The following is a 26662-nucleotide window of genomic DNA, read 5'->3' as shown; positions in this document are numbered from 1 at the left end:
TAATAAGGCAGATTTAACCCATTCTCTCTCTGCTTTTAATTTTCAGATCTACTCATCTTCATAATTCATCCTTTATAAAATAAACAACATTTAAAACATTTACCTTTGCAGCTTCTAGGAAAACACTGTCACTTATATGCCGGGTGTTACAGAGAATAACAGCTAAAGCCACACCTAGAACACATTTTAAAGTTTACTAGTATGGTCACTTTTCAAATTATGAAAGAAGTAAATTCCTATATTCAGGCAAATAAATGGTAATCCATCCACATCGCAAACAGCTCCCCCCAAACAGAAAACAGCCAAGAAGAAACAGAAATCTGAGTTAAAATCAAACGATCTTTAATAATTCTTATTCACTAAGTAATTTCAGAAATATCAAATGGCTTTTCTCAGTTTAGTTTTTACATTTATGAAAATGACAAATACATACAATTCATCAAAGCTTGTTTTAACCCCAGTTCCCAGCCCACCTCTAACACTCCACTTCTTGCTCTATAGAGGCAATGACAATTTTTTTTAGCTGATTGTTTCTCTCTCTCACTCTTAAATAACTTATGTTTCTTGTGATTTTTCTCTCTCTCTCTCTTTTTTTTTTTTTTGCCTTCTCTTATTGTGCTGATCTTGCGTTTTCTGTTTTGGAGATCACTGACTCCTTCCTGTAGGAGTAAGTATTTAGTGCTCTTTCATATTTTCAGCTTTCTTTCTTCTTCCCAATATAGTTAGAGCATAATTTTGGTTCAATCAATATTCAATGTTTATATCATGGTTACTTTTCCTTTTCTGCATAACTTCCTGAAGTTAGTAACTGTCCTTTTCCTTTACTTTGATTTTTTAGTATTTAACATTGTTATTTCACCCTTGAACTCTCACTCAATTGTCTACATTTTATTCTATTTTAGCTACTTTATATATTCTTGAATTTCCTGCTCTAGAATAAATCTGCTAAAGCTCCATTCTGGTCTCGTTGTCCCCCATTCCAGCTATGGAGCTGTCATCCTAGAAAACCCCTTTATCATTATAGGCCTCTTTGCTTCTTTCTAAGTTGACTCCATTTCCTAAATTCAACTTTTCCTAGTTTGTTACTCCCTCTTTTGGTAGGGTACATTCTCCCAAGGCTTTCTGAAGAACAGTGCGTGGGAGATATATATTTTTTGAAATCTTGCATTTCTGAAAATGTGTTTGTTTACTTCTTTCTACTTATATTTGATAGTTTGTCTAGGTTTAGAATTCTGGCTTGGAAATATTTTTCCTTCAGAACTGTGAGGTATTATTCTAATACCATCTAGCTTCCAGTGCTGGTGAGAAGCATCAATCTGAGTTCAGAGCCTTTTTAGGTGATTGTTTTTGTTTAATCTCTGGATGCATGTAGGATCCCTTTAAAAAAAATTTTTTTTGGCAACAGGGTCTCGCTCTGTCACCCACGCTGGAGTACAGTGGCACAATCGCAGCTCACTGCAATCTCAACCTCCCTGGACTCAAGCGATCCTCCTACCTCAGCTTCCTGAGTAGCTGGGATTACAGGTGTGTACCATCACACCTGGCTAATTTTTTTTTTTGTAGAGACAGGGTTTTACTATGTTGCCCAGGCTGGTTTCAAACTTCTGGACTCACACGATCCTCTTGCCTCAGCCTCCCAAAGTGCTGGGATTACAGGCATGAGCCACTGTGCCCAGCCAGATCCTTATTTTTATACCTAACGGTCTGCAATTTCATAACACTGTGCCTTGATGTGCATTATTTTAACTCATCATGTTTAGCATTCAGTGAGTAGGCACTTCCTATCTGAAAACACGAGTCTTTCAGTTTTGGGAAATGTTCGTGAAGTCTTGAGGAATCACTTCCCTCCATTTTTCTGTTCTTGTTCCCTGACGTTTATATTTTCTGATATTGTACCTCTTGGATTGGCTCTCTAATTTTCTTTATTTTCCTTCTCCTGTCCTTTGCTCTCTTTTTAGGTAACTTAACTCATCTTTTTCTTCTTTCTGCTATCAAACTTTATTTTTAGGAGCTTGTTTTGCTTTCTAATTTTTTTAAAAATAAAAATCCGTCTTTATAGGATATAATATTTTGTCCCCCTGAGGATATTGATAATTTTTAAAACTTTCCTTCTCTTCCCATTATCCTTGTTTTTTTTCCTCAAGATGTCTTTTTCTGTTTGTCTGCTTTCGTCTCTTTTATGAAAATCTTTAATAAAGAGACTTTCCTCAGATGACTAGTAATCTTCAAGCATTTCTCACATTTAAGGGTTAAGAACTAGAGAAAATGACTGGAAGCTATGAGCATGAGGGTGGGGTTTACCTCCTCTGAGCATCACCACATATGCTTTTAAACTTCCTATTTTCTAGCACTGCTGTCCTCAACTATGTCTGGTGTCTCCCAGCATAGAAACACTGTTTTACTCTATTCAAAGAATATCCCAACTGGCTTTGAGGAAGGGTAGTCACCAGATTACCTCATGGCTGAGAAGATTACATGGTTAATAGCATTTTTTTTAAGTACAGAATTTGGTCCATCTAGATTTAGTGTAGTTTTTACTTTTATTTTTAGTTGTTTTTTTTTTTTTTTTCAAGTAATTGGGGCAGATTTAGCCCTCAAACACTTAAGTCTCATCACTCTTATCTCATCTTGTCTTGCCTATGTTCCTTTTCCTCTTTTCTCTTGCTTTTCGGATTTTTGTTGTTTCATTTCATCCCAACATTACCTTACCATAAACAGGAAGTCTTTGTAGCGTTTTAATGGTTATCCTAAAATTTATATCATGCATCTTTAACTACCAACATTCCACATTAAATTTTTTTTTGAGACAGGGTCTCCCTCTATTGCCCAGGCTACAGTGCGGTGGCACGACCAATGCTTGCTGTAACCTCAAACTCCTGGGCTCAAGTGATCCTCCGTCCTCAGTGTCTGGAGTAGCTGGGACTACAGGCACATGTCACCACACCTGGCTACTTAAATTTTTTTTTTTTTTTTTTTGTAGAGACAGAGTCTCCCTATGTTGCCAGGGCTAGTCTCAAACTCTTGGGCTCAAGTGATCCTCCGTCCTCAGTGTCTGGAGTAGCTGGGACTACAGGCACATGTCACCACACCTGGCTACTTAAATTTTTTTTTTTTTTTGTAGAGACAGAGTCTCCCTATGTTGCCAGGGCTAGTCTCAAACTCTTGGCCTCAAGTGATCCTCCCGTCTTGACATCCCAAAGTGCTGGGATTATGGGTGTGAGCCAACGTCCCCAGCTCCACATTATAATTTTTAATTTACCTTCCTGTCAATCAGTGTAAGTCCCACATAACAGCTTAACTCTATTTAACAGAGCTATTGTTGTTGTGCATTTTAATTCTCTCTCTATATATTTTTCAAAATCCCATGTGATGTTTGTTTCACTCTATATAAACAACATTCATTTTGTTGTACCCACCCACTTATTCATAACTTTCTTTGCTTTTCATTCCTTCCTACACCTTAGAGTTTCTATGTGGGATTATTTTCTTTTTCCCTAAGGAACAAAATTTCCTTTCCTTTAATATAAAAACAGTCTGCCAGGTGGTGAATCCCCGGTTTTTTGTTTTTCTGAAAAATGTCTTCATTTTGCTTTAATTCTTGAAGGATATTTTCACTGTGTAATGTATTCTAGGTTGGCAAGTATTTCCCATAAGCAACTTTAATAGGTCATTCCACTGCCTTGGTATCTTATTGTCACTGAGGAGTCTGCTGTCAGTCTAACGGTAGCTTTGAAGGAAATCTTTTTGTTCTGGCTGCTTTCATATTCTTCTCTTTGTGGTGATTCTGAAGCCTCACAATAATGTTCCTAGATGTAGATTTCTTTTTATGCATCCCACATGGGTTTCTGTTAGCTTTTTGAATATTGATTGTCAATCACCAGTTCTAAAAAAACTCAGCCATGAGGCTGGCACATGTTGCCTCTGCTTCATTCTCATTTCTTCTAGGACTTCAATTAAAGATTTATCAATGAAATGTATGTCCCTTACCTACTTTTTTTTTTTTTGGTCTTTCTGTGCTGCATTCTGGATTGTTTCTTCAGAGATATTTTCCAGTTGATTAATTCTCTCTCGTCTAATCTGCCATAAGCCTCATTCACTCAGTTTTTTTTGTTTTTTTTGAGACAGGGTCTTGCTCTGTCACCCAGGCTGGAGTGCAGTGGCCCAATCATGACTCACTCCAGCCTTGACCTCCCAAGCTTGAGTGATCCTCCCATCTCAGCCTCCTGAATAGCTAGGACTACAGGCATATGCCACTATGCCTGGCTAATTTTTTTTTTTTTAAATTTTGTAGAGATGGGGGTCTCACTACGTTGCCAGGGCTGGTCTCAAACTCCTGGGCTCCAGCAATTCTTCCACCTTGGTCTTGCAAAGTGCTGGGATTACAGGCATGAGCCACTACCCCCAGCTCACTCAGTTCTTATAGATTACTACATTTTTCAGTTCTAGAATTTAGTGGTACTTGTCTAAGTTTCCAAGATTGGCTTTTATCTCTATAAACATAATAAGCATATTTGTTTCATAGCATTTACGGTATATCTAGGGTTTCAGTGTGTCTGTTTTTCTTGTTTTCGCTGGTTTTGGCTTCTGTTGTTATGTCTCTTTATGTGCCTCATTATCTTTTTTTTATTTTTCCACTTAGGTTGTACTTGAAAATTTATAAAAATAATTTGAGGACTAGGATGGCATTATCTTATTTCAGAGAAATTTTTATTTGCTTCTGCTGGGCACTTGTGGGCACTGGCAGTCCCGAACAGAGGCTCGAGGTTTTCTAAATCACCCATTGCTGCTGCAAACTATACCCCCAATCCAAGGTACAGCACTTTAGGGTTTCAGTCCAGAGTGGGAGGTAGTGCCAGACTTGGACATGGTGCCGATCTTGTCCACCATCCATGAAAAGCACGGCTATACCTCTTAGCCACTTTCTTCCTGGTCGATATTTCCACTGTAAAACTGGCTTCAAAAGCTTGTTCTGTGCATTAGTTACCCCCCTAACCTTGGTCCAGAATTCTCCAATATTCCATTAGAGTCAATATCTTATCCCTTTGACCCTTTTAAAGTCTTAAAAAAAATTTTCATCTGGTTGTTATAGTTGCTCAACTAGGTCATTCAAATATTAACAGTTTTTTTTTTAAGTTGTTTATAAACAGACTTTCAGCCAATCTTCCTGTTTTTAGGCTCATTTCTGCCTCAAATGCCAGGTCATTTTATTTTATTTTTTTGAGACAGTCTCACTTTGTTGCCCAGGCTGGAGTGCACTGGCATGATGATGGCTCACTGCAGCCTGGATCTCCCAGGCTCATGCGATCCTTCCACCTCAGCCTCCTGACTAGCTGGGACTAGGGGTGTGCACCACTACACCTGGTTAATTTTTTTAATTTTTGGAAGAAACAAGGTCTCACTATGTTGCCCAGGCTGGTCTCCAACTCCTGGCCTCAAGCAATCCTCCTGCCTCGGCCTCCCAAAATGTTGGGATTACAGGCGAGAGCCACCATGCCTGGCCAGGTCATTTTTAATGTCTATATTTATGGTATCCATAGCTGTTATTTAAGTTAGGACTTTAAAGTGTTATATAAAAATAATCAACTGCTAAATTCCTTAATACTCAGATATGATATAAAAAATGGTTTTGCTGAATTTAGAACAACCATTCGACCCAGCAATCCTATTATTGGATATATACTCAAAGGAATATAAATCATTCTACCATAAAGACACATGCATGTGTATGTTCACTGCAGCACTATTCACAATAGCAAAGACATAGAATTAACCTAAATGCCCATCAATGGTAAACTGGATAAAGTAAATGTGGCACATATACACCATGTGTATAAATAAAAAAAAATACTATGCAGCCAAAAAAATGAATGAGATCATGTCCTTTCCAGTAACATGCATGGAGCTGGAGGCTATTATCCTAAGTGAACTAACACAGGAACAGAAAACCAAATGCCGTATGTTCTCACTTGCAAGTGGAGCTAAGTGATAAGAACTCATGGACACAAAGAAGGGAACAACAGACACTGGGGCCTACTTAAGGGTAGAGGGCGGGAAGAGGGTAAGGATCAAAAAACTACCTATCGGGTACCACGCTTATTACTCGGGTGACGAAATAATCTATACATGAAACCCCCTGCAACACACAATTTACCTATATAGCAAACCTTCATATGTACCCCTGGAACTAAAAAAAAAAGTTTAAAAAAATAGCTTTGTTAAAATCAGCAGAAAAGTATTTCCTTTCCTACCCCATCTTTTAGGCCATAGAAATGTTACTGAATAGAACACATTAATTTTGAACATTATCAAGTTCTAGAAAGAGATTATGGATGACGGGACAGTTTCTATTATAGAAGTTAGGTCTCAAGAGACATACAGGAAAACATGAGGGGCAAAAAAAAGGAGAAAAATATAGAAAAGTACCAGGATATTCAGACTAAATACCCTCTTTACTTTGACAACAGTTACACATGCTTGCCTGATGCCAGCCTATATAAACTTGTCATATCTTAATTAGAGCCTGCTGTCAGCTAGTCAGGGAAAGACCTACCAGAAGAAAAAAGATACAAGTGCAAAAGAAAATCGTACAAAATTCCTGTTTTACTCAACACAGTCTTGCTTAAAAGAAAGAGGCAACTGAGGATCACCAGAAATGTATGGAAAATACAGCACAAAGGCAGAAACATTGAAAGGAATCCTAATAATTCTCCAGAAAAAGCTGAAAGAGTACTGTAACCATTTTTGTTTTAAAAGTAGCTATTTAGAAAGAGCAATTCTAGAATAAAAAAAGGTATTAGAAATAAAAATAAGTTGTTGAACTGAGTTAATGATAAACAATATTAAGCAATTATTAATTTCCTTTGGTGGGATACCAGTATAGTGGGTGTATCTTAAAAAATAATGCCTGGCTGGGTGTGGTGGCTCACACCTATAATCCCAGCACTTTGGGATGGGCAGAACACCTGAGGTCAGGAGTTCGAGACCAGCCTGGTCAACATGGTGAAACCCCATCTCTACTAAAAATACAAAAATTAGCTGAGTGTGGTGGTGCATGCCTGTAGTCCCAGATACTTGGGAGGCTGAGGCAGGGGAACTGCTTGAACCTGGGAAATAAATCTATCAGTCACGATGGTAACCATCAGAAAAACTCCCAGCAAATTATTGACAATGGTTCTGAGAAGTATGATTAAGGAAGTACACCAAGGGGAGATAGAGAGGGTTACATAATTTTGTGCCATTCTGTTCCTCTGCATTTTTACAAATCATGCAATATATTATTTCTATAATAAAAACAAATTTAATTAACAATATGAATAAATTTTCAGAGAAAATGGAGCATGCTGAATTCGATGAATTCCTTGAGTTTCCTTGTACATTTATACCAAAATTCTGTAATACTGTTGTTCATTTCAATCTTCCATTCCAAAGAATTCCATTAAGTATTTTTACATAATTAACTATTACTCTATAACATAAATAATGGTGGCATTTACCTGGAAAAATATATACATTGTTTCCTTGACCTGGTGTAAAGACTCTTCCATCTGTAAGTTTCACTGGCCCAAATGGACTGCCACTGGCAAACAAACACCTGCCCTGTTAATAAAATGAAATAACTTCAATTTTGTTATTTTCTGTGAATGAGAAAATTGAGGTGAATTCATACAAAATCAAGTCCTGGAGTAAAATAGACCAATATATTACTTGGAAACAAGGCATAATATACTATATAACAATTTTTTCATTACAATCCTTTTGTTAGAATGAGGTTTGTTTCATGTGTAGTATACATTCAATAAATAAATAATAAAGTTAAAAATCATTTATTACTAAAAATTTAAAAACCAGACACTTATTTTTAAGAAATTTAAGGCCAGGCATAGCAGCTTACTCCTGCAGTCCCAGCACTTTGGGAAGCCAAGGTGGGCAGATCACTGGAGGCCAGGAGTTTGAGACGGCCTGGCCAACAGAGTGAAACCCCTGTCTCTACTAAAAATACAAAAAATTAGCTGGGTGTGTTGGCCCATGCCTATAATCTCAGCTACTCAGGAGCCTGAGGCGGGAGAATCACTTGAACCCGGGAGGCAGAGGTTGCAGTGAGCCAATATCATGCCACTGCACTCCAGCCTGGGCAACAGAGCGAGACTCCATCTCAAAAAGAAAAAAAAGAAATTTAAAATGTAGATGGCCAATAAATACCATTCCATATTATAAAGACCAATATAAACACCGATGAATGAAGGGGAAATACCAAAACAAATGGCTGTCATTTACTGTATATCCGCTAAAACTAATTACCAAGTGCTTTATATGTGTTAACTCAGTTAATTTTGCCATCATGAAAACTTCATCATCATCTCCATTTCACTAATTTTAAAAAATCAGAAAACTAAGGCTTTAATATTTTCAAATACTTTGTCAAAAGTCACACATCAAAACTGTAGTAGTTAAATCTTAATCTAGATTTTTTGTAACTCCACAGCCACAGGTTTTCAATGATGCTATAATACCCAGCAGTAGGAAGTTTATAACACAGGCATGTGGCATGACCACAGTATCACTCCAGGAAAACAAATGGCCTGATGCCTTGTTAAAGAAGAATACTTCTCCAAATTTGTCACATCTATCCAATTTTGATACTATGCTCTATAATGGCATATAATAAATGTTACTGGCATATTCAGTATTTCTAAGAGAATTAATTGTGTTATTATTCTTTATAGCATTGTAGACCCTTGGCTTTAGTGGATTTAACATTCAAGAATTTGACTCCAGGTAATCTGAAGGTCAATAATGCAGAGTAACCATTAGTTTTACAAGACATACTTTCCATTTCAAAATGATACAAGATTTAAGAGTAGAAGCAAGCTAACTATGCTAGTAGGGCACAGCTGACTATCTTAGACTTGCAACTCTATACTGTTATATCATTTTCTACCTATTCTATGGATAGCTATTACAATTATCTATCTGTTCTAAACATTACTTGTGACTAAAAATTTTGTTTCTTTGACGATTAAGGTTAGTTCATGGTTAATGTCATACATGTTATCACAATGAGTACATAATTATTTTTCTGGCAACATTAATTTTAATAGTCTTATAAGGTAGATTATACAATATAGCACATCATGGAAAAAATGTTCTCATGATATCAATAAGTTTGGAAATTTAGAAAGATCTTGGGAATCTCTTCAATAATGACAAGATTCTATAGCAGTTCACGTTCTCCAGGTCATCATCCCTGACTCCCTGTCCATTTAACCCAATAATTAATCCATGGCTTAAATGTGGCCAAGTTTTAATGATAATAGTATATTCTTATTCTGAAGTCCAACTTGGTGTATGTAAGCAGCTGGCAATTCAACTATGAAGATTTTTTTTAGAGTATTTTTCTCGCTGAGCAGCAAATGGTGTTGGAGTAACACCTCCATGGTGAAAACAAAATGGGACTAAAAATTTAACAGGTGACGACTACTCAAAATTCTATGCCATTATTTTATGTAACACTAAGAAAGAATTTATGTAAAAGTAAACTATGACACAATGCTCTTTTTATTTTTTATTTTTTTGAGACAGGGTCTCATTCTGTTGCCCAGGCTGGAGTTCAGTGGCACGATCACAGCTCACTGCAGCCTCAACCTCCTGGGCTCAAGCAATCCTCCCACCTCAGCCTCCCAAGTAGCTAAGACCACAGGTGTGTGCCACCATGCTTGGCTAATTGTTAAATTTTTTATACAGGCAGGGTTTCGCTATGTTGCCTAGGCTGGTCTCAAACTCATGGGCTCAAGCAATCCTTGATCTTAAAACTGATGAAATACAGTATATCAAACTAGTCTTCTTGGGGAATTTTTATTTATTCCAATAATGTACATTTATTACAATAATATTTATTCAAAAAATAAAATTCTTAAATGAGCAGTCTTCTGGTGATATACCACTACTGCTTGAAACACTTAAATTTTTTATATTTTGGAAATGTCAACGATCCACGATACATTTAATATATTTACCAAATAGTCATTGTAGAAGACTAAGATTTAATTTGGGGAGCAATAACCATTAGTTTTAAGTAGTAAAGCCTGGTGAAGAGGACAGGCAATCAAGCTAAAAGTAATAAAAAGATAAGACAGTATACTAAAGAGACTAATTTTTAAATATCTGTATGGTGATTTTGTGATTGATTTAGAAGAAGAGATTTCAATAATTATTATATCAATTGGAAACCAACAGTCATGAGAATTTATTTTGACTAACGGAGTAGTCAAAAAGGTCAAAAAGGAATTTTGAGAGAATACATGTGTCAACATAAAGGTTGTTTTTTGGTTGGTTTTTTTTTTGAGACAGTCTTGCTCTGTTGCCCAGGCTGGAGTGCAGTGGCACGATCTTGGCTCACACAGCCTCTGCCTCCTGGGTTCAGGCTATTCTCCAGCCTCAGCCTCCTGAGTAGCTGGGACTACAGGCGTGAGCCACCACACCTGGCTAATTTTTTTGTATTTTTAGTAGAGACAGGGTTTCACCTGTATTTTTAGTTGGCCAGGCAGATCTTGAACTCCTGGCCTCAACTGGTCCGCCCACCTTGGCATTCCAAAATGCTGGGATTACAGGCATGAACCACTGTGCCTGGCCTACACAGTGTTTAACAATGGGAAAAAAAAAAGAATGCCAATATATCAAGAGTATGAATATTAAGTTCAGGAAGTTCTGAGAGTTCTGCTTTGGCAATGATTTTCTGGGTTGTTTCATACCAAATTTTCCTCTGGTTACAATTTAAAAAACCAGATAAAATACATTTTTAAAAATTTTTGCAAGCAAGTAGAGACCTAACAAGATAGTGAGAGTTTGGTGTTGGGGAACAGAGGTTTCCAAGATTCAAAAGAAGAGGGAAACAAGATATATGAGCCGAGCATTTGAAGCTCTTCCCCTCAAGATAACTGCTGATTTCCAAATCAAAAGCTGTGACTGAGACTCTGAACAGCAAAGCTACCCAAAGTCTCATGATGACAGAGAGGAAAATGGATGTTCAGGGACCGTTAAGGATGAGAGGTGCTGATAAATACCTCAGGACTTTTGATGATTCATACCCAAAGGGGTGGATATCAGGAGAAAGGGCAAACTGGAAATACCCCAGGCCTCATGTGGACCACATCCTGACTGGATTATGGCGACCTACTCGAAAAAGTAAAGTCCCTTTCTCCAAAGATAACTTTATCCACAGCCTTAAATTATTGCTATAGTTCTTTTTCTACGCTATCCATCACTCAATTAAAAAAAACAAAAACAGGCCAGGCGCAGTGGCTCACGCCTGTAATCCCAGCACTTTGGGAGGCCGAGGCGGGTGGATCACAAGGTCAGGAGATCGAGACCATCCTGGCTAACATGGTAAAACCCCATCTCTACTAAAAATACAAAAAAATTAGCTGGGCATGGTGGCGGGCACCCAGCTACTCGGGAGGCTGAGGCAGAAGAATGATGTGAACCTGGGAGGCAGAGCTTGCAGTGAGGTGAGATCACGCCACTGCATTCCAGCCTGGGAAACAGAGTGACACTTCATCTAAAAAAAAAAAAAAAAAAAAGGACTAATTAGCCTTACAAACAAACCTGATAACCATGACAGAACAAAAGATAGATAATAAAAATGAGTGAGATATTTGTTACCATCAGAAAATTTTAATTGCAATTCATATATTCAAGAAATTAGGTGGTGCACAGTGGCTCATGTCTGCAATCCCAGCACTTTGGGGGGCTGAGGCGGGGGATCACTTGAGGTCAGCAATTTGAGACCAGCCTGGCCAACAAAGCAAGACCTTGTCTCCACAAAAATAAAAATAAAAAAATTAGCTGGGTGTGGTGGTATTTGCCTGTAGTCCCAGCTACTGAGGAAGCTGAGGGAAGAGGATTACTTGAGCCAGGAATTGGAGTCTGCAGTGAGCTATGACTGTGCCACTACACTCCAGCCTGGGCAACCAAGAGAGACCCTGTTTCAAAAAAAAAAAAAGAAAATTTAATGACAAGATATAACTATTGTTCAAATTATGAGGTATAACAGTACTGTGGTATATACATATTATATATATATATTTTTTTTTTTTGGTTTTTTTTTTGAGATGGAGTCTTGCTCTGTCACCCAGGCTGGAGTGCAGTGGCACGATCTCGGCTCAATGCAAGCTCTGCCTCCTGGGTTCACACCATTCTCCTGCCTCAGCCTCCCCAGCAGCTGGGACTAAAGGCACCCGCTACCACACCTGGCTAATTTTTTTTGTATTTTTAGTAGAGACGGGGTTTCACTGTGTTAGCCAGGATGGTCTCAATCTCCTGACCTCGTGATGTGCCCGCCTCGGCCTCCCAAAGTGCTGGAATTACAGGCGTGAGCCACTGTGCCCGGCCCTGTGGTTATATTTTTAAAAGAATCCTTAGCTTTTGAGAGATATAGTGTAATATTTTTCTGCTATAAAAAACTTTGTTTTAAAGGAGTGAAGATTAAAAAAATGTATCACAGATTTATTACTTATTCTCAAGGATGTAATCTAGCAATTATAGCTGCTAGACATCATTGTAAACAAGCCTTTAAAAATCACTTCCTAGAGCCACTTAGATCACTTACCACAACAATATAGAAAGTAATTGTGGAAATTACAACTACATCCTTACAGAATGGTAGGAAAAAAACCCAAATGTCAAGTGATTTATAGGCAGATATTTGTAATTGGGCTATAATCCCGTGGTAGTGTCAAAGATCTAAAAGTAGTGAATCTTAAACAGTTTGGATGTAAATAAAAATTTGTTCTCCACAGCGTCAGATGACTCAAAAAAAACAGCCTTAGAAAAGACAAACACTGATGGTGAAGATGCATTGGTGAAGAGAGTAAAAAGTTAAGTTTCATGAAATGTGAGTACAAGAAAAGAGGATTTAGAGATTGACTATTTCTACAGTACATGATTTTAAGTCTGTTACTAAATTAATAAATTACTATACAGATAAAACAGAAATTCTACAAATGAAAAAATACAGCAACTAAAATTAAGAACCTAACAACAGATGAGCACAGCTGAACGGAGAATCTGCAAACTGGAAAATAGGGCCAAAGGAAATCACCAGATTGAAACACAGAGAGCAAGAGAGATAGTAAATATAGAAAACAGTGTAAAAGATAAATGAGATATATCTCTAACCATATAATTAGAGTCCCATAAGACGAGAGAGAGAATGTGGCCAAAGAAGAGATACTGGCTGATATTTTTTCAAAACAGAAAAAACAAAAACCAAAAACAGACATCAAGCCACAGATTCAGGAGCAGTATAATCCCCATGTGGAATAAATACAAAGAAAACCACGCATATGTCCGCCATAGTCAAACTGTTAAAAACCTAAGACAATGATATATCATCAAAAAGAAAACAAAAGTCAGAAAACAGTAAAATGATATCTCCAAAATGCTCAAGTATTTACCAACTTTTACGTCTATGCAGAGTGAAAATATCCTTCAAAATGAAGGCAAAATAAATTACCAAGAGAATTCATTAGACCTACACTTAAATAAAGGAATTCTTCTGGTAGAAGGAAAATGATCCTAGGTAGAAGCACTTGCAGGAAGAATAGTGATAAATAAATTAAAATGTAGGTAAATCTGAATAATTTTTGTAAAATATAACAATAATGTATTTTGGGTTTAAAATACATAGAAAATTAAAATTCACAATAGTGCAAACAGTGTGAGGGCATTACAGTGGAGTTATAAAGTACCTGTTTCCCATAATTGGCATAAACAATAATTTATATCAGACTTCGATCACCCATAGATGCATGCTGTAATCTCTAGGGATACCACTAGAACAACTGTGTAAGAATGTGTAACTAACAAGCTAGTGGAGGGAAAATAATATACATATCAATTCATGTGATTATTCATACCTTTGTAAGTGTATATGCTTCTTCAGCCGTGCACTCTGCCTGTGCTGTAGGATTACTTAATGCAAATATTACAGGCCTTTCATTGATAGAGGCCATGGCTCTGATTACATCAGGAGTGAAAAGACGGCCAGCACCTGCAACTCCTGCAATAAGTAAGGGGGAAAAACAGCAACTTCATTATAGGTATAAAAGCAATGCTTATCAATAGCATTTCTATAATAGGCCTACAATAATAAAAACACAGGTAATATCTCATTACAAAGATAGCACTAAATCAGCAATGCAAAATCTATGAGAACACAATCTCAAATCTGAAAAGAAAAAACAGTAAGATGCTGAAAGTTCTCACTTAAATATTTATTGTCTACTATACACATAGTAAATTATGGGAAATTTTATTCTTTTAACTTTTTGTTTTTTGAGACAGAGTCTCGCTCTGTTGCCCAGACTGGAGTGTAGTGGCACAACTCTCAGCTCACTGCAACCTCTCCCTCCTGGGTTCAAGCGATTCTCATGCCTTACCTTCCTGGGTAGCTGGGATTAAAGATGTGTGCCACCACGCCTGGCTAATTTTTGTATTTTTAGTAGAGATGGGGTTTCGCCATGTTGGCCAGGCTAGTCTCAAACTCCTGACCTCAGGTGATCCGCCTGCCTCGGCCTCCCAAAGTGCTGGAATTACAGGTGTGAGCCACCATGCCCAACCAATTTTTAAAAAGTGTATATGACTATCTTCATCACTCTAATTGGGAATATAAAACTTGCTACCACATGGATGAAACTTGACATTATGCTAAATAAAATAAGCCAGTCACAAAGAGAAAAATACCATGTCATTCCATTTATATGAGGTAGTTAAATTCATAGAGACAAAAAGTAGAATGGTGGTTGTTAGGGGGTGGGGAGTGGGGAAAATGGGGGGTTGTTTATTTTTATTTATTTATTTTTTGAGATGGAGTCTCACCCGCCAAGGCAGGTGGATCACCTGAGGTCAGGAGTTCGACACCAGTCTGGTCAACATGGTGAAACCCCATCTCTATTAAAATTACAAAAATTAGCTGGGCATGGTGGTGGGTACCTGTAATCCCAGCTACTTGGGAGGCTGGGGCAAGAGAATTGCTTGAACCCGCGAGGCAGAGGTTGCAGTGAGCCAACTCCAGCTTGAGTGACAGAGTGAGACTCTGTCTCAAAAAAAAAAAAAAAAAAAAAACAAAAAACAAGAAAACAAAAAAACTTACAGCCATACAGAAAATTAAATAGCTCCTCTTTTAAACACTTTTACATTTTCTGCTGAGAATGTAATGCCATGATGGCATAGTCTGATGGCATCTATGCAATGCCTGATTTGAAACACACTCAAAGTTTTCAGCTTTGTTGCCCACGAAAACTTTGAGTCTGCATAGAATTTTCCTGGTAAAATCTGCAAATGGCTTTGGTTTTTTTCATGTTTTGAGTCCAACAGTCATACCAACTCTAAAAGCAAAGCATGATTGACTACACAGTGTCTAGGACCTAAAAGTATAAAGCAACATCTGGTAACTGAATTTCATGCATGGTAACCAAAAAGTTATCACAGAAAACACTGTACATGCTGAAAGCTAGGTAAAACTGCCAATTCATTTTTAGTAATCCTACAAGGTAATTATGACTGGCAACATACAGTTAGGGAGTAAAATTATTTATCAGAAAAACTTTACCTACCGATTATAGTTGAAGGCTTCAGTATATTCACCGCATCTTCAAAAGTATCAGGTATGCTCTCTGGGGCTGGATGAGTAAATGGTTCCTGATAACTATCTATTTTTGCTTTCCGTCCCTAAATTTTGAGATAAAATACAGTATTTTTTAGTCAATGCATATTAAGGATGAAATAAAAAGACATCATTATGAGTTACACATTATTTCTACAATAGAAATGTCTTTTCATTTTCATTTACTTTCCTTTTCAACCCATATCTTCCAATTCTATCTTCATCATGTCCATAAACTCAAATATAAAACAAAAATCAAATCTACCATTATTCCTAAAAACTTTCTAGTTCCTCTCAAAAATGCATTTACACTATGAGGCCTTCCTAAGTCCAATATGGCACAAAAGCCTACAGTCCTTTATCTGGGGTAGATGAGTTTTGGAATTAAGAAATTTTCATATTTAATTTAATTTGATTGATTTATTGTGAGATGGGGTATCACTCTGTCGCCCAGACTTGAGTGCAGTGGCAGCCTCTACCTCCCTGGGCTCAGGTGATCCTCCCACCTCAGCCTCCAGAGTAGCTGGAACTATAGGCACATACCACCATGCCTGGCTAATTTTTTTGTAGAGATGGGGTTTTGCCATCTTACCCAGGCTGGTCTCAAACTCCTGGGCTCAAGTGATCCGTCCACCTCAGCTTCCCAAAGTGGGAAGCTGAGCCACCACATGCATGAGCCACCACTCCTGGCTGAGAATTTTTCATATTTTAGAAATACAATATGGCGTATATCAAATATTACATATTCTCCCTCCCAACAGATACTCCACAACTGAACAAACTTATGAATAGTCACATCAAGTACAAAAGGTTAAGATTACAAAGAGCTTCTTATTAGTTTGAGTCAGGTTTTGCTACTAGGTAAGTTCAAGGCAATCAGATTGGTCACAAAAATAAATTTTGGAAAAAATTTTGGAATTTCAAAGCCTTTAGGATTTCATAATTGCAGACAGACACCATGGACTTGTACTACCAAGAGTTCAGAAACAAGAGGAACAGGGAATTCTGGTTAAAGATGGCTGAATGAAGAAACATGCTTTTCTTTCCAAATCCCAGGTCAAAAACCATAAGTTAAATCTGTAGTAATGCCACAAAGCCAGAAGAGATACCACTGACAGACTAGAACAATGAAGAATTTCTCAAAGATTTAAGGCAGACAAAAACATACTGAATGCAAAAACCAACTGAGAAGTTCATATTCCTATTTTGGTAAAAAAGAAGACTTCTGAAAAAGTGTATTTCCATCAGAACTCCAAGATAACTCTAGATAAGAACCTGCAGGGGCTAGTAAAGCAGGACACTATCATCAATAGGCTGAGAAAACTAGGCTGAGCAAACAGTGACATAAGAAGTCACTGTTTTCAAAGTTTCAAAATGAAGGGCAGTGTTTAGGATCACCAGGAGACACTGGAAGCCTAATGCTCATAGGCCAAGCTACCTGCACACTGGAAAAGAAATATATAATCTGATGATGAATATGGAGATGGACAGGGTTCTCATTTTGTGCTAAGTAAACACATCGTAGCTACCAATACTGTGTTAGAACTGATCTACCAATATGCTAAAGAATCACAACATATTTGATGAAAACCAACATTACAAAAAGAAGTACCAAACTAACTGTGTACTAGTCAAAACATACATCCCCCAATAGCCTTCTAAATATGTGATGTTTTATCCTTGTGCCTTACATACTAGTAAATATGGTAGTTACAGCCTCTTTGGGAGGCAGCACAGTTTAATTATTCAGAGCACAGGCTTCACAGTTGGGATACTTGGTTTTGAATCCTACCTCCATCACTTATAAGCTGATGACTTTGGAAAACTCCCTCGACCTTTTAAACTGTTTCTTCATTTGTAAAACTTCACAGGATTTTTTGAGATGATTAAAGGAGATAATACATGTAAAGTCTTATAACAATGTCTGGTATATAACTACTACTGTATTTTAAATTACATGTAGTTTAAGCACTCAAGTTTTTTCATTCACATACTTTAATTTTTCATTTTATTTTTTGTACTAATAGAATACTGGTTCTAATTAACAAGAAAAGATTTTAGAACTGGAACAAAGTACATTTAGATAGCTTGCTCCACAGACATAAATGCCAAGCAACAGCTATACCATTATATTTTAATGTGTACACACAAAAATATAACAGCATTGTGTACTGGATTGGTTTAACTATGAAACAGTTTACTTATATTTCAATGTGTTACACAGAAGACATATGACATTCTTAAGCTAGTGAAAATGGTAATCAATGCTAACAAAGGTAGTCAGGCCCAAAGGTACTAAGTTCATCTGGGAGATAAGCTCTTTATTATCCATAAATTGGTTTCAGGAGCACATGCTTTTTTCCTGGGGAAAGGGTCCACAGATTTTTATTAGATTGCTTCAGGGGATTATGATCTCCAAAGGGTTAAGAATTTCTGCTCACAGCCAGGCACGGTAGCCTCGGGAGGCTCAGGCAGGAGAATTGCTTGAACCCAGGAGGCAGAAATTGCAGTGAGGTGACATTGCACCACTGCACTCCAGCCTGGGTGACTTCATCTCAAAAGAAAAAAAAAATTAATAAAATTAAAAGAATTTCTGCTCAAATATCAAGTACTGCAATACTGTAATTAATCAGGAAGTTCTCAGTTCCTATTAAAAACCCAGTTTTAGGAGTGTCAAACACGATCATACTTGTACAATGGCCATTTGATCTCTTAAGAGCAAGACAACAAAGCAAGAAAGAGTAAGTCTGATGCCAACATAGAGATTATTAATTCAATATGAAGCAGGAGTCTTTGTAAAAGACAACAAGACTAGGGACATCTGTTGAAAAGAGAGGGGAAGGTCCCAATTGGTATAATTTGGAGACTCCAATGAGAAACAAGATTTTAAGGAATAGTATTTTAAAAATCCAACTAAAAATATAATACACTCTTTTGCTTCTCCAAATTTTAAATACCTTACCTTAACTAATAAACCATACTTGTCAAACATCCAGATTTTCTTTTGTGCCTCTTGTTCTGACAGGCCATTTTCTACCATAGACATAACTATAAGATTTGCAATTCCAAGAGCAGCCTGTTCAACAAAACATAAATTTTAATATATACTAGAGTATGATGCAATGCTTGAATTACTTTATATATGAAGATTATATGCTATAAGAAATATTTGGTTTATTTTTCCCTTACAAATCAAACAAAAATTCTTTGTGATATTCTCTCTAAACATATTTTAAATTACCTGTTTTACAGCAGAACTCTTGATTTCATATCCTCTACCTCAACAAAATTACAGGCTCATTATACTCTTTTATAAACATCAATATTCTGCCCATTTTCCAATTCTAGAAGAGAGGATAGGCTTAAGTTTTAAAAAGCCTACAAAACTTACCTCTCCTGCTCCAAGGAATAAGATTTTGTGTTCGGAGATTGGTTTACTAATAACTTTTTGTGCTGCAAGAAGACCTGCTAGAGCTACTGCAGCTGTCCCTGTAAGAAAAACAAAGATTTTTACAAATAAAAAATGGGCACATTAAAAATGTTTAAAAAGTAGGAATCAAAACCCTAAAGTTTTTTTCTTTTTTTTGCTTTACCTTGAATATCATCATTGAAAGTACAATATTTTTCTCGGTACTTTCTCAAGAACCTGAATGCATTATGATTTCCAAAGTCTTCGAACTGAATGAGTGTGTTCCGGCCATATCTAAAAACAGCAAAACCCACAATAGTTGTGTTGAAAATAACACTATTAAACAGCTTTCCACCTAATATTCCCTATGATAGCATTCAAAAATAATGTATTATGTTAGTTCAATTAAGGCCATCTGAAAAATTTCAGAGCCTGTGAAAGACTACATCCAAAATGTAGAAATTATTCAATAAAAAAAGTATGAGGTGTTTAAAAAAAACGTGGCACAATGATAAACCCATGGGATATCAATCTATGTAAACTATTTTCAAGTGTTCAGGAGGACACTTCCTTTGACTCTGAACCTCAAAAAATATATATTTGATATGTATACTCTTATTACATTAATAGTTAAACAGCAACACAAGAAAGTATATATTAAATAAGAAATTGAATAATAATTGCTATTTGAGTTCACTGACATTCAGAAAAAGAAGACGTTAATCGTCCAGGTGAGCTCAAGTAGTAAGGGAAGGCTTGAAAAGGAGGTGGGCCCTGAAAGAACAAAAAGTAAAGAGCTAGGAAGAAAAGCAGGCTGTTATTAGGGTGACCCTGAATTTTCAACAGTCTGGCTATATATTTCATGGTTTACATTAAGAGATAAGGGAGAAATTGGTTAATGCAGGTTGGGACCAAATAAGGGAGGATCTCGAATGCTAAATTAGAGAAGAGGGACTTTCTTCTGCATTCCATGTAGAAACAGTGAAGGCTGCAGAGAAAGGAAAATATTCACATATGACTCCCTTTAGGAAGGATAAACCTGCCAGTGATACGTAGCACATATTGGTGTGGGGAGACGCAAGTGCCAGAAGCAACTAGGAGGCTACTGTGATACGAAGACAAGAGATCTGAAGCAGAAGATGCAGGAAGCAAAAGGAGTAACTATGAACTATTAGGATGAATAGAAATTGTTAAGGATCAACTGGGAAATGAGGAAGAAGCTGTTACAATGTGAAGGTAATGGGGTAACTAAGAAGGTACTATTTGGTTGTCCAAGATAGGAAAGTGAGAGGAAGAAGGAGAGATAGCAATTTCTGGGAAGATGTAAAGTTCAGCTTTAGACTTGTTGACTTTGACTCTGAAAAGGAATTAATGTTTAAATATCTTCTACGTGCCAGCAATTTTAAAGGTAGGCCAGGGTTAGATCATTAAGGTAAAGAGTTTGAATTTATCCTATGGCAATAGGAAACCAATGAGAGATTTCAAGCAAAAGAATGACATAATGAAGTACACGTTTCAAAACAATTAATCTGGTATTAAGGTGGAGATGAACTGGAGAGGAGAGAAACTGGAGGAAGAATTAGAAAACTCCACAAGAGAGATAAGGAGAGAGCAAGATTGCGGCAATGGAAAACAGGAGACATTTAAGTGGTAGTACCCACTGAATTTGAGGAATATCTGACTCCACGGGAGACTGATGGAGAAGGCAGAAGGGTCAAAGATAACACTAAGATCAAAGTTTTGGCAACAGGATGAATGTTACTGCCAATAATAGAAGCTGGGAATACAGAAGATAGGTTGTTTGGAAGGAAAGGAGTTCAGTGTGGGATATGAATACGCACTCACAACAGAATATCCAGGTGGATGATTCTGATTATTAGAAATGCAGGCCTCACAAGAGCAGTGGAATTACAGATGGGTTTTTATGGGTTTAGTAGTAACATGCATAAAGGTCATAGTTGACATGGCTGAAAGAGAAAAGGACTAAGTAGTTATCCACATTTATTAAGAGACAGCAAGAACCTGTGAAGATGACAAAAAAAAAAAAAAAAAAAAGGTGGGAGAAAGACCAAATTAGGAGGAAGCTGTTTAGTAGTCAAGAGAAGAGAGAGTTTCAAGGACATAGAAGTGAGAAAACCTGAGTCAACGGCGCAAAGAGGTAGAGAGGTGGGAGGAACAAATGGTCAGAGAACTTAAAATACAAAAGCTGCACAAGAGCTTCAGTGGAATGGTGGGCGTGAACTTGAAGGTCAAGGCTGAAAAAGATACTGAGCAGTAAGGGTTTGATGGAAGCAGTGAGGGCAGACTTCCTTCAAAATGTCAGGTAACTCAAGAAAGCAAGGCAGACAGACCATGGGTACCACCTCATATCGGCATATCTAATCAGGCAGAAACAGCCAGGCAGAACAAAGTTCTCAAAAATTTAATCGCCTCCTGCTTATCTTCACAAGAAAGAAATAAAGGAAAACAAAACAAAACTTTGGTTCTTACCCCGCCCCCCCATTAAAGGTGCTTTCATATACTCAAACTTTTAAAAAATACCTGTCAGTAATAGCTTTCATAAACTCATCAATCAGGTCATCATACTGTTGTGTGCGATCTCGTTTCTGGTACAAGCCCATGTAAAATGGGTCTTTTAAGAGTGCCTACAAAATAAACCAAATGTAAAAATAAAATAATTTATATTATATAATCAGTTTAAACACATACAATAAAAATTGCAAAATAAAAAATAACTAATACAATTTTTTAAACGTATTGCCCTACAAGAAACTTTATTTTTTCTTTTTTGAGAGAGTCTCACTCTTGTCACCCAGGCTGGAGTGCAATGGTGTGATCTCGGCTCGCTGCAACCTCTGTCTTTTGTATTCAAGGGATTCTCTTGCCTCAGCCTTGTAGCTGGGATTACAGGCGTGTGCCACCACGCCCGGCTATTTTTTTTTGTATTTTTAGTAGAGTCGGGGTTTCACCATGTTGGCCAGGCTGGTCTCGAACTCCTGACTTTCGGTGATCTGCCCGCCTCGGCCTTCCAAAGTGCTGGGATTACAGGCATGAGCCACCATGCCCAGCCCAAGAAACTTTTAATAGACTTAATTTACTATTATTTATATAAATATTAAAAGTGGAGTTTAAGAAAAAAAACATCTAATCATAAAACTTTCCCTTCTTAAATTATCATTTTCAAAAAAGGAATATTGTACACATTTTTAAAAATACAGGAGGAAGATAAAGGGGGAAAATGATGTTACTCACGATATTATCAGTTCCCACATCAATACACACTGGCAGGCATCTATCAGGCCGTATTCCTGCACAAGCTGTATACAAACAAAGTTTTCCTACTGGAATTCCCATTCCATAGACACCCAGATCTCCAAGACCCAGAATTCTCTCTCCATCAGTCACTACAACAGCCTTAATCACAAAAAAATGCAAATTAAAAGTTGTCAAAAATGGGGCACTATAAAGAAAAGCATTTTTTAAAAGATTGATTCACTTCATATATATTTACTCGTTGCTTTTAAAAATAAAATTGTTTCTTGGCTAATTTCCAATGTAAACCAACCAAGCATACTTAAAATTCTAGGACTTCTGACTATTATGAGACATTAACTAGATTTGATTTCCCTCTGACTTCGGTTTAGGAATAGAATTCTTCTGACTAGAGGACCAACTTACATATCTTCAGAAAGATTAAATATGGCAGAGATGAACAAGATTCTGATGGAGAGATTACCATAAGAGAAAAATAAGAGTTTAGAAATAAACAGCATGGTACTCCAACACAATAACCTAGGCCAAACAAAAAAAACCTTAGCAACTGTGAAAAAGAAAAAGGTCTAGAACAAAAAAAATACCTACTTATAAAGAAGGTCTTAAGATGATACTGTGAGTTTAATTATTTGACCAAATTTTTGCTAGAGTATTCAAACCAATGATCATTCAATGTTTATTTTGGAAAGGAGTATAAAGGCAGGTAAGATTATTGCCTATAATAAAATTTACAAAAGCCTACCCAAAGATCTTGAAATAAGTTATTACATGTTATTTTATGAAAGATAACTAAATAGGCCAGGGCTTATATTTGCTATATTTAACATTTTTATATTTGCTAAGGTTCTAAATCTTAGATTTAAAAGAAAAAAAGGCATAACCAAACTTCTCTAACACCATTCATAAACAAAAGTTTTTATGGCATTTTAATGTATTTTCTTTACCTAGAATAATATCAGTGAAATAGAAAAGCAGGAGAAGACAGGAGACACCAGTGGTGCTGATACCAAGAGGGCTCACCTTGTATTCTAGCTCTAATTTCTTTCTCAGAGTCAAACTTTATACAAGTAGCCCATTTTATAACTACTACTATTATCATCACCTCAGCTGCAAAGCACTAAATCTGCATGTATATAAGTGCAAAATAAATCAGAGCAACAATGAGAAACTGTTCTTGGAGATTTAGAGGTAATTTACAAGAAAAGAGAAAACATTGTGAAAAGGAGGGTTGTGCTATTAGTACCTTAACATGATTTTCTGGCCAGTTATCCACAATTGATCTAACATGACCTCTGTCTGAGATCGAAATAAATAATCCCCTGCAACAGAACAAAAACACCTTTGCATTTCACAACAGCTTTGTTTCTAAGTTTTTGTTCATAATTGAAATATTTTTATATTTTAATAAAATATCAAGACATGGTATAATTTCCAAGCAGATTTAGCTAAGTCACACTGGTTTATTTTCAAACATTTTCAAGTACTTCAAACTGTAATTACACTGTTCATAGCAGATGCAACAAAGATTATTGTTAAATGATACCGTCATTTTACCCAAGAAGAAATGTATCTACATCTCATGTTCAAATAAACTCAATACACCACCAGGGGAAAAAAAAAAAATCTAAAGCAAGCCACCAATGCGGGAGAGCAGTACAAGGCCAACTAAACTACTGTTAAAACTTACTGAAACTGAAAATTTGAAAATTTGAAGGAGCAGGAAGGGAGAGAAGAAAATTACAATAAAATCACACAAAAGATGAGACATCTGAAGTATCAGGAAAAAGTGAAGTTACTTTTACTTATTTAATATTATTTTTTAATTGGCAAAAATTGGATATACAGTTGACCCTTGAACAATGTGGGTGTTAGAAAATCAAGTCAAAAATTTACATATGATTTTCCAAAAACTTAACTACTAATGGCCTACTACTAGAAGCCTTACCAGTAACACACAGATTGACTAATAATTTTTTTTTTTTGACTTGGGAGTTTTGCTCTTTTACCCATGCCGCAGTGAAGTGGTATGATCTCAGCTCACTGCAACCGCCGCCCCCCACCGAGGGTTCAAGCAATTCTCCTGCCTCAGCCTCCAGAGTAGCTGGGATTTTACATGCCCGCCACCATGCCTGGCTAGTTTTTGTATTTTTAGTAGAGACAGGGTTTCGCCATGTTGGCCAGGCTGGTCTCGAACTCCTGACCTCAAGTGATCCACCCGCCTCAGCCTCCCAAAGTGTTAGGATTAAAGGTATGAGTCACTGTGCCTGGCCGACTGACACTATTTTGTATGCCATATGAATTCTATACTGTATTCTTACAATAAAGTAATCTAGAAAAAAGAAAATGTTATTAACAAAATCATAAAGAGGAAGAGGATGAGGAGGGGTTGGTCTTGCTGTCTCAGGGGTAGCAGAAGCACAGGAAAATCTGAGTATAAATGGACCTTCACACCTGTGTTGTTCAAGGGTCAACTGTATTTATCATGTACAACATGTTTTGAAATATGTATAAATTGTGGAATGGCTAACAAAAAGTCATTTTAAACACAGTATGTTGTTACCTAATTCAGATAATCAATCTAGATTTCAAAAGAGAAAGCAAAGAAGGAAGGGAGAGAAGGAGGAAAAAAAGAAGAAACGCAGGTTTCTTCTTCTTGCCTGACCTAGAACGCAGGTCAGGCAGACATGAGGGCCAATGGATCCTCATTGCTGTCAAACTGATCTTATGTTTAACTTTCTCATTGGTATCTTAAATTTGGCACTACTATTACAGTTCAAATCAGTTTAGTTCAGCAATTTCTCAATCTGGCTATATAATGGAATCATCTGATAAGCTTTAAAATGCCAGGGTCCCACCTCCAAAGATTCTGATTTAATTGGCTTAAAGTTTAGATCAATCAACCAACCAACCAAGATTTAATGACCATCTACAAAAACAAAACGAACAAAAAAAAAAAACCCATAGCACAATACATTGCATAAACAATATACAGTATTTGCCTTCACACATAAGCCATGCTCTTCATGTTTCAAGTCAGTTCTCAACTCTGGGTATACATCAGAATCACACCAGGCTCTTTTGTGAAACTCCTAAGTCTGGACTAACTGAATCTGAATCTCTGGGGGTGGGGCTCAGGCATCAGTATTTCTAAGTTTCTCTCTATCTTTTAATCATTCTAATAAGAAACTATAGAATAGCTGAACAGCATGGTTATGTCACAGAAATGTTTTAGTTACAGTAAGTGTTGGCAGCATCTAGGTTAGAACAGTCTGTTTCTCAGTGTCTTCCAGGGAACACCTGCAACACAATCATTGAGGGTGCTCACTAAAATCCGGACCTCCAGACCTTTTTTCTTTTTCATCAGAAATCTTGGGGATGGGGAGGAGAGGAAAGTTGGCAGAGATCAACATTTTGAATAAGTCCCACAGGTATTTCTTACACACATTAAAGTTTGAAAGCCACTAGACTAGAAGACAGGAGACTGAATTTCTACATGTGGAAGAATGTGTTAATTGGGCATGGGGAAATATTATAAGGATTGAGAAAAGTAATAATAGATTAGAGGAATAAGAAAACTCAGATTAAGTGAAAACAGCATATATATGTGTATGTGTGTGTTTGTGTGTGTGTATGTATATATATAATATTGCTTATAATTTTCCAAAGAACTGTTACATTGGTTTCTCCAATAGCTCTTTGATAGGTCCTGCTATTCCCATTTTACACGAGGAAACACATTCATGGGGATCACGTGACTCATTCAAGAACTTGAGTCAGTCCTTGCCATTTCAGTAGTCTTCCCACTTATAATGTTTGTAGGTGCTACAACTATTTGGAATGAAAATTCATTAAAAAAAGGAGAACAGGCTGGAGGCAGTGGCTCACACCTGTAAATCCCAGCACTTTGGGAGGCTGAGGCAGGCCGATCACTTGGGGTCAGGAGTTCAAGACCAGCCCAGCTAACATGGCGAAATCCCATCTCTACTAAAAATACAAAAATTAGCAGGCATGGTGGCGTGCACCTGTAATTCCAGCTACTAGGGAGGCTGAGGCACAAGAATTACTTGAACCTGGGAGGCGGAGGTTGCAGTGAGCCAAGATCATACCGCTGCACTCCACTCCAGCCTGGGTGATAAAGTGAGACTCTGTCTCAAAAACAAAAAACAAACATAAATTAAAACTGATTAAAAAATGAGAAAAAAAATCTCTTAATTTGGCTTTATTGACAAAAATTTTAATGATAATTCTGGAGAATCTCCCACCAGAATTAAGACTTTTTTTGGTGGGGGGGCAGGTTCCAAAAGTATGTAATTCCTCTA

The 26662-nt window shown here is 36.9% G+C and overlaps 1 protein-coding gene across 1 annotated transcript in view; it reads right to left on the bottom strand.

The window, feature by feature from the left end:
* Nucleotides 1-26662, bottom strand: part of ME2 (malic enzyme 2) — a 67558-nt gene that overhangs the window by 6311 nt on the left and 34585 nt on the right. Inside the window, exons 5-14 of the mRNA XM_054460852.2 lie at nt 23587-23662; nt 22323-22484; nt 21612-21715; nt 19255-19364; nt 19053-19150; nt 18624-18737; nt 15612-15726; nt 13914-14056; nt 7494-7596; nt 104-174 (exon numbers count right to left, since the gene is read on the bottom strand). Coding sequence (XP_054316827.1) covers nt 104-174; nt 7494-7596; nt 13914-14056; nt 15612-15726; nt 18624-18737; nt 19053-19150; nt 19255-19364; nt 21612-21715; nt 22323-22484; nt 23587-23662 — 1096 coding nt within the window. The remainder of the gene's footprint in view (nt 1-103; nt 175-7493; nt 7597-13913; nt 14057-15611; nt 15727-18623; nt 18738-19052; nt 19151-19254; nt 19365-21611; nt 21716-22322; nt 22485-23586; nt 23663-26662) is intronic.

The sequence above is a fragment of the Pongo pygmaeus genome, chromosome 17 (genome assembly GCF_028885625.2).
Source record: "Pongo pygmaeus isolate AG05252 chromosome 17, NHGRI_mPonPyg2-v2.0_pri, whole genome shotgun sequence".
NCBI lineage: Eukaryota > Metazoa > Chordata > Mammalia > Primates > Hominidae > Pongo > Pongo pygmaeus.
The sequence above is the reverse complement of the archived record's forward strand: the minus strand, read 5'-3'. Positions and strand labels throughout refer to the sequence as shown.